Raw genomic sequence first — 10965 nt, forward strand, 5'->3', positions numbered from 1 at the left:
GTCCTTAAGGCTAATTAGCTGTCTAGTTTGACCTAGCCTACAAATCAACACAATTATTGACAGTTTTTTAGCTAAACACAGGAACATTCTCAACATTAAAGGGGTGGTATAATGCCCCTTTCACAAGATGTAAAATAAGTCTTTGATGTCCCCTAAGTGTGTATGTGAATTTTTAGCTTAAAATACCCCACAGATATTTTAATATAGCATGTTAAGGTTGTCCCTTTTTTGAGGGTGAGAAAAAAACACTTTTTTTTTTGGTCTGTCTCTTTAAATGCAAATGAGCTGCTGCTCCCAGCACAGGGGGCAGAGCTACAACAGCTTGTGTCCTTTTACCTCACACAGATATGCACGGAAATTTTCAAAAACTTTTAGCCTTTCAAACCGAAGCCAGAAAGATAGAGAGACTCAAGAAGACAACATTTCTGAATAGTTAGTTTGGTGAATTTATGTAGCTTATGTGTAGCTATCTTCTAGTCAATGATTAGCATATTCTGTCTTGATAATCTATAAATCGCGTTCCCGGGGGCGGGTTTATGTAAATGTTAGGGTTAGTGATGTCACTAACCCGGGAGGAATGTTGTGTAGTCCCTACCAGACATTAGTTGTAGTCCTTAAAAAGCAATTTCTTTAAAAGCAAATATCTCCCTTTGCTTTGAACTTTGAGCGTTGTAACTTTGCAGATGTTGTTTATGCTCAAACAGCAACATTACACACTAAGTTAGAAAAGTTAGAAAAGTGAAATCATATTCAACCACCCCTTTAAATGATGTGTGTAAGTGTACTTTTGACCTGTGAACTAAGAAAATCAACTTTCCGTTATTTTCACACTCTTGGTACATTATTTAACTAGGTCTATTTAATTTGACAAAATCGATTTGGTCTTTTTTTAAAGTTATAGTTTTACAATGTTATTATTTGCATGTGTTTAAAGTTTTCTGTGAGTGAATGGTCATTTTAAACCTTTTTAGAATAAAATGTCCTCATTTGTCTTTTTAAGGTTAATATCATCTATCATTTTTATGTATCATAATGCATATTATTTAAATCATATTTTAACACTTTTTAATATATATGCAAATCCTACAGTTAAAATCTCATAATGTCGTATATTAGTGATGTCATGGAAAGTTCACAATAGGGTGCTTTTAGGTTTAAAATGAAGATGATGTGAAGAGAGGCTTGATCTGTGCTGCAAAAGCAATAGGACTTTTGTTGTGAGAGAAAGCCAGAGGGTTCACTTATGAAGTTTCCTTTTCTCCCCTACAGCCCAATCTGATTGATGTAGGCAGGAACTGTTTCAAATGGGAAGCAGGAAGTGTCTGAGACAATAGAGGTTTTGAGGAGTGGTCCCCAGCTGTACATTTATGGATGAAGAAAAAGGATACCGTTTTGAATAAACTTTCCTCATTGCCAAAAAAAAAAAGAGGAAAGCATTTCTACTCAAATATAACAAATATTTAAAGCTCAGATGTATAAAAGTGAGTGGCTAGATGGTCATTTATAAAAATACTAAATATAATTTCCTTAACTTTTTAGATCCACATGTTGTTTATATAAATAAATAATTCCAAAAATACTAGTTTTAGAAATACAAACTTTTTATTCTTGAGACAATACATTGAGAAAAATGCCATGGAGTCAAAAGCACACAGAGAGATTCAAATGTACCAAACATAACTGATTTTTGCAGCCCTTGAGGTCTCTTCAAGGCAGATTTGTGTCACTTTAAGGAACGTTTAAGGAAGTCCTTGCTATCTGCAACCTCACACAGGAAATCTCACCACAGAGTGCAGGGCTGGACAAAATAGTGTTTTATAAGTTATATAACTGCTTGACAGAATGAGTTCTGCTCCATACACACAAAAAATAAAGGTTCCAAAAAGGGGGTTTCGCAGTGGTGCCACAGATTAGCCATTTTGGGTTCCCCAAAGAACCTTCCTTCCAGTGACCAGTTCTTAAAAGAACCAGTTTGAACCATAGACTGTAAAAATATTTTAGTAATCTAAAGAACATTTTACACTATAGTGAACCATTTCTGAAATGGAAACGTTTCATGGATGTTAAAGGTTCTTCAATGAACCACAGATGCCAATAAAGAACCTTTATTTTTAAGAGTGTATAAGAAGGCTAATAAAATTACATTCATATTGTGAGCTGAAACTTAGAGTAATAAAACTACACTTCCGGAGTATGTATTGATACTGTGTAAAACGTTTTATACTGAACGAGTTCATCATACACTATAAAAAGTATTAAACATGTCTAATACAACCAGACCCTTCTTCAGTGTGTGGACATAGAACGGAGGTCTTTAAATCTCTGCAAAACACTATATTGTTATGAGTGTATGATTTATAGAATAAATGTAAGGGAACCATCCTCATCTGAGAATGAGACACACTCACTTTCACATGCACACAGAACACGAGGAGAGTCACTGAGTTATCTTAGGTCTCATCATCATCACTGTGGTGCTGGGCCTTCTCCTCATTCACACAGCTCTCGTCGATGTTCTCCAGCGAGTCTGCTCTCTGCACTGTCAGGTCAGCTACACTGATGCAGGGCAGCGTGTTCTGCTCCGGGTACCTCCACGGCTTCAGATTCGGGTCGTGTTTCCGCTTCCACTCTGGGTACTTTAGGCAGGCTTTGTAAATCTTTTTCATGGCCTGTGAGAAAAAGTATAAAAAAAAGAAGCTGAAAAATCTGGACCATGCATTTAATGCGCTTCTTTTATTTTTAAACCTAACATCCCGTGGCTATTACAGGAAATCGTGTATGATCTGCACATTTCTAACCACCAGATGGCAGCAAAGGAAAACTGATTTTTTTATTGCCAACATGAGCATTACAGTACAGCACAGTAACTTGACAGTAACTATATTCAAATAAAAACTGTTTGTTTTAATTGTTATAATATAAATAATATTTAATTGTAGTAATTTTTCACTGGTTTTACTGTATTTTAAAAATATATATATAAATTCAGCCCTGGTGAGCATGAGACTTCTTTCAAAAATATTAAAAAGACCACAAATGTTTGAACAGTAACTGAAATGCATTTGCCATACACTATCGACCAACATTGCAATGATATTTCACAATATTACTGTATAAAAGCATAACATTTAAAAAAATCCTACCAACTCCAAAGTTTATGTATCATTCTTAAAAAAAAACATTGTTTTTAGAATCTCAGAATGCTGAACACAAATTATGTAAATAAATGGTTAAAAAAATATGTAAAAAGAACATATTATCTTTCGATGCACTTAGCTCTTACCTTTGGTGCCACAAACTGTGAGACTCTGTTCACTACCCACTTGGGTAAAGATCCTGAAAATAAATCAAGATAAAGTTTTAAAACAATATATTCTGCTGAAAAGAAATATGCAAATATCACCATAAATGTAAAAAAAATGCCTTTTGTGTATCCTAAATGCATAGCAGCACTGCTAGGAAAATAAAATAAAATGGAAGTTTGGGGGTGTTTTATACCCGGCTGTCATAAACCCATTTTATGGACATTGTATATACTGTAATTTTGTCTCTCTGTCTCTGAAGTCTACTGTACAACTGCAGTAAACTGAATCTAAGTGTCTGTCCCACAAGTCACAAACAGCTGGTGCATCATAGCAACGGAAGACATTAATAAACAAAGCCATCGCTCAGAGCAGCATGGAAAAGATGACATCAGCAAATTCATAAAATATGTGTAAAGTAGGAGTTTCTAAGGCTTCCTGGCTCCCCACTCTGTACAGCACAAGAGCATACTTGAACGGAGAAGAAAAATGGAGATGGCCAGGACTATAAGACATTACATAAAATTACACCATGAAATACAATTTCAATCTAAACACACCATGATGAAACTGCACCGCTCTTTAAAATGATATGACGTTCTTGTATGCAGCAACAACTCTACAGGCCTGAAACTGTAAACAGGGTAAGTGTCAAGTAAACACTCATGTTCATGGTGTGCTTTTCCACCAAAAGAAGGGGCGATCTGACACTGTGACTCCGGCGAAAAAGTGAAACCTTTATTTATTTATTTATTCCCGTAAATGATACTGAGAAACGTTCACCTCGTGGATCCACCTGCGTCAAGTAATAAAGAGTACAGCAGTTTGCTCCATTGGATTGGATCAAGTACCCAGTGAGTAACGACACAGCTCTGACATAATCCTTCTTTGGTGGATATTCCTGAAAAAATAGCAACAATGAGAATTTAGTTTCATGGGAATGAGTGAATGTTTAAATTTGTAAGAATGGATAAAATATACAAACAGTCTGACCATTATTTGACCTAAACAGCTTTGGTATTAAGTGGAGTCAGTCCTTATGGCAAAATAAACTCTAAAGTGAAGCTTATTATATGGCTACGCACAAAATTAAAGGAGAACTCCGGTCAATTTTAACATTGAGCTAATTTTTTTGTAAATTTGGAGTGCTGTCAATACAGAGAACAACGACAAAAATCGGTGTTGCCTACACCGTGTTATCCTCTTTTTAAAATTTGCACCCTGTTGACTTCAATGGGGCAAGTTTTAAACCTGCTTTTAGCCTCTTAACATCCTTGATATGTCATTACAAGTCCCCAGCCATTGTCGAGTTCACGCGCGTGACCATAGGTAACTAAACCTATGCGCGCGTGACCATAGGTAACTAAACCTATGCGCGTGAACTCGACAATCGACTACTGTGGACTTCGACCGAAAACAGGATGTAAACACAGGTATTTGCGCTGGCTTAAATAACATCATTTTTATTCATATCTTTCACATCTACTGCAGTCAGATTCACTCGTGTTCACTCTGAAGGAATCACTCACATTGGCTGTGCACTTGTAATGACACATCAAGGATGTTAAGAGGCTAAAAGCTGGTTTAAAACTTCCCCTATTGAAGTCAACAGGGTGCAAATTTTAAAAAGAGGATAACACGGTGTAGGCAACACCGATTTTTGTCGTTGTTCTCTGTACTGACAGCACTCCAAATTTACAAAAAAATAAGCTCAATGTTAAAATTGACCGGAGTTCTCCTTTAATAAATAGCCAACGTAGCATACACGTGAAATGAATAGCAGAGTCCACATAACAAATAACGAAAATGGAACAGATAACCAGCATCATAGGAAATTCTTGGAATAAACTGATGAACGATGAACGATAAAAACAATGACTGCCAATCAGAATCCACCAAAGAGCTCAAGCATTTAAAGCGGCAGACAACAAAACTGCAGGGCGCGCCTAGAATAAACAGAATAATATCACCCGCTGTTGATATTGACGCTAGTTATCGTTATTATAGTTATCTTTATCATAAGTACGCGTTGTAGTTATCTCATTATGTCTGCTTTAAATCCTCAAGCTCTTTAATGCAGGATGGATTCTGATTGGCTGTCAATGATTTTATCATCCATCAGCTGGAAAAAAATCATTGTGAAAGTGATTCCAACGACATCGTTCCTCTGTGCTGTAGCCTAATCTTTATAGTTGTGGACTCTGCTATTCTTTTTAGAGCTATATCGTTATAGTTACCGTCATTTGTGTAAACGGGCCTTTTCTCTGTATAAACAATTACATAGTCTACTCAGATTTTAAAAGTTGTGTAGTGTATTCCAGTCTTTGGAAAATAATTGCTTCAACGTATAAAACAATCAAGCAATCTAGCAATAAGACAAGCACTGCAACAATATTGCAGTTAGTATTAATACTGAAATCCTTAGAGGTCAATTTGACAAAAAAATAACTTGATAACTAAGACATAAGATAGCACCAGAATATGTTTGCATGAAACACTGGTTTCAGTTACCCGGATGAAAGGATACACACACAGCATGGCCATGGTCGACAGCCAGTATTAGCATGGCTGACCAATCAGAATGAAGAGAGCCGTATAATTAACCGATTTATTTCCGATTTAAAGGGGACCTATTATGCCCCTTTGTACAAGTGTCCCAAGAATGTGTCTATGAAATTTTAGCTCAAAATACCCTACAGATAATTTATTATACCATGTTGTACATTTTTGAGTGGAAAGAAAAACATGCTGTTTTCGTGCATGTATCTTTAAATGCAAATGAGCTGCTGCTCCCCACCCCGCTGTCCAGAAGAAGGCGGAGCCTATACAGCTTGTGCCTCGGGTACACTGCCAAAAACTAAGACATCTGTTTGGTTTTGATTATCATCTCTATTTCGGTATCGCTCACATGACATTGCAGTTCTTCATCATCATGAAAGTTTTTTTATTTGCATGCGTTTTGAAGACATATGAGTGTGAACTTCTCATATATATGGTTTTCTGAGCACACACATCCGAAGCACGTGCACAGAGAGCTTGATGTCAGACGGCGCGTCCCGTGAATATTAAACAAAGTTATCTTTCACGTCGCATTGCACTTAAACTTCAAATGGCTTATTCTGAGACACTGCTTATGATTTATGGGGATTAAAAAAAGGAGTGGGAGAGATTTTTACCATTATAGGGGGGTTGTGTACATACACTGCCGACACACATTTATGTTCAAACACTAAGTAAAATTAATTTTGCATTATAGGTCCCCTTTAAAAGCAAGAAATCAACATCTTGAGTAAGATTTTAAATAGAGAAGATAAGGGAAGAAGACACAAGCCTGTTGATACTAGGCATGTAGTTATTCATTACAACATGGGGATTCGGTCACCCGACAGCGTGACTGATACCTCTGTCAGACTTTTGCCACTGATCTGGCCTCTTCTGTTTCAAGCGACTCAAGACCTGGAAAGCTGACCTACATACCAACTGACATACTGTGCTGGACTATATTTGTCGGCTGTGCCAAAATGTTTAATAAAACCAGTGCTCCTACAGACCAAACAATCCAGACCAAACACAGACATACCGGGTGTTTGACAGAGTAGTTGATTATCAGATAGTCATTGCCAAGAGGAAGCCAAGACCGCATGGTGACAAAGTCTCTGTTCTTCAATGGACTTGGACATTTCCCTGTAAATAAACAAGAGCAAGATTTAGAGTCCTGTTAAACCATGAAAAGACAAGAAGGTAAACTTGAACCAATGCATAATAATTTCATATGGTATACAATAAGTCTAACACTTGTAGTATATAAGATGCTGTTCTCACAAGAAAACTTAACACATAATCTTGTTTTCTTAAAATATATTGTATCTATAGCAGTATAGAATTGCAGTATGTATTTTAATACTCTTTCATCACTCTTTGCTCTTGTATTATTGCTTTAAATTACTCTTATCCATGTCTCTTTATAAATTATTGCTGACATTCATGCACAATATATCAAAGAGCATCACATTAGAATTATTCGACGATAATAAATTTATCATTAAAGTTATTATCATTAAATGTACTGCGAACACCCACAACGTTTTACTCATAGTAAGCACAATTATTGGCTTAACAATAATAATAAAGTGCACTGGTGCTCAGTTCTAACACAGAGACAAAGGAGTGACTCACAGGAATAATATCCCACGTCTGCATTGACTGTCAGTCTTCCAATATCGAAAGTGTCGATCATGTTGGAGTCCCATTTTTTCCGGTAGCTGGTGTCGTGCAAGACGTCGTAGAGAGTCTCTGCTGTCACGTCCTTGCACACGATTCTCATCTAAGAGGAAAAACAGACATAGTCTCTTTCAAATCTTAAGAACTTTTCCATTGCAGTTGAATACAAAGTTCACAAAGTGTGTTCAGCGTTGAGAAATCTCCTGCAGTTTTCCCTCTGGTGCTTCCGTGATAAAGTGCTGACAGATTTTGAATGCATTCTGTTACCGGGCAGATGAAAAATGAAAGCATTTCACTGTGCTGACAAAGGCCAGCTATCATTTATACATCGATCTATTCATTCCCTTATCTTTAAAAGCCCTGCTTTCTGGGTGAATCAGCCATGTCAGGTCACAAAGAGTAAAAGTTGACACAGCAAACAGTGAGTATAAAAGGATCTTCAGTAGAGTGAGAGATACAGTGGAGCTTTAAATTTAAACATGTCGGCCTGCATTTGCATTTCAAGCTTCCATATAGCTTGTGTCGAGTGAAACCTGCTTTTTTTCCAGGTATACTGTAGCTACCTTATCCTTTAACTCTGCCTGGGTTGGGAGGAGGGTCAGGTAAGCATGAATACATAAAATGCAATGTGATCAGATATTGTATGACTCCGCGACGCAAGTAACCGTGTAACTCAATCAACTCTACCCTGGCATCGTTTAATAATTTATGGCCAACCCCCTACAACCCCAGCTTGATCAGTCCCTCCTCATTGCCATTGGGTTCCTTGGAACAAGTTTTATTTAGTCTCTATGAATGGAATGTCGTCAAAGCCTACAAAGCTCAATTATTCATGAAAAGAACGCATCAGTGCCCCGGAGAGCTGCGTGAATTATTGAAGAAGGTCTGTCATCTTCTTTCATTTTTGCAGCCGTAACGGGTCTAAATAATTTTAACATCACCTGCCTGAAACGTTGCTGAAACAGCCCTCATGCATATAGGTCCTCACATCGGGACAGCTTTTCAGACATTGTCAGAGAGGTCAACAGAAGTGCTTTTACACAAAAAAAAAAAAAAACCCGGAAAAAGAGCCAAACTCTGGTAAGACAGCAGGAGGGGCTCAGGTTTCCTCATCTGAGCCTGCTGTTACCACAGTTTTCCGCTCTTAATTTTTCAGCACATCTCATGGGTGCAGTGTGTTCCTGAGAGACCTGTCTTTCATCTCAGAGACTGTGGATCATGAAGCAGTCAGGCCTGGCCAGCTTCACTGTACGCTGAGTTTCCCCTGGGCAAATGGCCCATAACCATATCTCTGTTTGTTTCTCTAAGATTTTCTCAGAAAAGGTTCTGGAGTCTGTGAGGAAAGCCACTGTTCAGGAGCTTATAAGATATACTGTAGTTTACACACAATGTCTGCCTTTTTTGTTTTTTTGCACTGCACACATTGATATACTGCTGTTCCACAAGCAATGTATATTTAAGTTTTGATTCACATGCTAAATTTTGTATACCCCCCTCTTTCACATACTTTTAAGACTTACTTGATTTCATGCACCATACTGGTTGAGGCTGAAATAGATATCTGATTTAAAAAACTAGCTTTTTATAGTAGGCTAATATACACTATCATTCAAAAGATTGGGTATGGTAAGAAATGTTTTAAAGATTACTTGAAAGAATTTTCTTATGGCTGCATTTACTTGATCAAATACAGTAAAAACAGCAATATTGTGAAATATTACTAGGCCTATATCTATTTCACATTGTAATAAATATAATTTATTCCTGTGACAGCTAAGCTGAATTTTCAGCATCATTACTCCAGTCTTCAGTGTCACATGATCCTCCAGAAATCATTCTTATATGCTGATTTGATTCTCAAGAAACATTTCTCATTATTATCAGAGTTGAAACAGATGGATAATACCTGAATAATAGTTGGAAGTGAATATCTGAACCACAGATCCCATTTGAATTCAATGGCAAACACATGCAATTTGTGTAACAAAGTAGGTAGGCCTTCTGGTATTTAATAAATAATTAGATCTACTAGTGACTAATTGAGCAGATAGGCTACTAGTCACTATTGGATTACTAGTATTTAAAAAAGTAAAAGTAGCAAAGAATAACCTACATGTTAAAACAGCTTGCCATAGCCTAGCTACCAAACACTGCATTCAAGGTTTTGTTTAGCCTACTAAGCAAAAAAAAAAAAAAAAAAAAAAAAAAAAAAAAAAAAGATAAAAACGAATTTCATATTCAATTTGTTCATAAACAGACAATGACTATTCAAAGTCACTGGTGATGTAGCCTAATATCGCAAAATTTACTAGAGTTGGTCGCATTTTAGACGCGGATGCCACTGTGGACTGAAAGCAGAGTGTAAACAAACTAGTATCCGCATTGCAACGCACTTGCCTTGAGTTTCTGCACAGTTTTGCACTCCTCGTCTCTACACCACACCGTCACTACTCCTTTGTTAAAACGGGCGACCCAGCCATCCTGACTTTCACATTGTTCTCGGAAAGATAAGAAATCGGTGTCGTCCGGTATCTGAACTGGCATCTTGCCTCCCGGTGCTGTGGATCAGTGTCTGCAGGGCTAAATGCTCCTCTCATAAATGCCACTAATCCGCTCGTTTGTGTCGTCTACACCACTTATCGTCGTTTTCCGCTTAGTTTTAGTCTAAAAATCCGTTTTCTAGTTTAGTCTAACTGCTGCGCATAAGGTTATTGTATGATGGAGCAGGTGGATTTGAGCATCCTCTTCAGTCCTGCATCAGTCCCATACTGGAGAGACGCATTATATAAGTAAGGCATCACGTTACTGACATGTCGTTTTTCAGGTGGAGCAGTCTGCAAGAGCTCATTTAGTCAGACTTGCTGATGATCTACGGATCAGGTTTCATGTTTGTCAATTCAAAGGATGTCTTTTCCGTGCCTGTTTTGTTTAACCTGTGCAGGTGTATAGCCTGAATCCAGCGTCTACTGTTTCGTGCTCTGTCACATTTTTTAGCATAGCCTGTGCAGGGGAAAAGTAAAATTCTGCTTTTTTACAGATTATAGGCTACTTAAGGATTTGAACAAACATCTCCCATCAGGTTTATGTAATTTTAAAAGCAGATTTCTTTCAAAGCCTGTAAAATGCATAGCCAGAACATTCAGGGAACCCAGCAACCAAAAAATATTAATCCTAATAAGAAATATAGGCCTTTAAATGTCAGATGAACTGTAAAAGTCTACCTGAAATTTCCATTTGTCATGAAACACAATGAATGTTGTTTTGTTTGGATGTTAAGGGAATGTTAATAAAATAAGGTTATATTTGGATTTCAGGTTTGGGAATTACCTTCATAAACTCTGGAGCTCAGTATAATAATAAAATAGGCTTTTGTGTGCACTGAAATGAGGTATTGGGTGGTTTATCTTCACTTCAGTAGTTGAGTCATCCATATGAAGCATTG

General features: G+C 37.1%; 1 protein-coding gene across 2 annotated transcripts; it reads right to left on the bottom strand.

The window, feature by feature from the left end:
- Positions 1-1586: 1586 nt before the first annotated feature.
- stard15 (StAR-related lipid transfer (START) domain containing 15) lies at positions 1587-10527 on the bottom strand. Of its 2 annotated transcripts, XM_081382030.1 has the most exons (7): positions 9921-10527; positions 7479-7626; positions 6883-6986; positions 4086-4203; positions 3284-3336; positions 2409-2669; positions 1588-1798 (listed from the first exon to the last, which is right to left on the bottom strand). In XM_081382030.1, exons 1-6 carry the CDS (start codon positions 10065-10067, stop codon positions 2451-2453), a joined length of 789 nt encoding a protein of 262 aa, XP_081238156.1. In that variant the 5' UTR covers positions 10068-10527; the 3' UTR covers positions 1588-1798; positions 2409-2450. The 2 variants fall into 2 exon arrangements, with proteins under 2 accessions (XP_081238155.1, XP_081238156.1); XM_081382029.1 differs by having other exon boundaries at positions 1587-2669; positions 9921-10440.
- Between the last annotated feature and the right edge of the window lie 438 nt (positions 10528-10965).

The sequence above is a fragment of the Scardinius erythrophthalmus genome, assembly GCF_964197995.2.
Source record: "Scardinius erythrophthalmus genome assembly, chromosome: 13".
NCBI lineage: Eukaryota > Metazoa > Chordata > Actinopteri > Cypriniformes > Leuciscidae > Scardinius > Scardinius erythrophthalmus.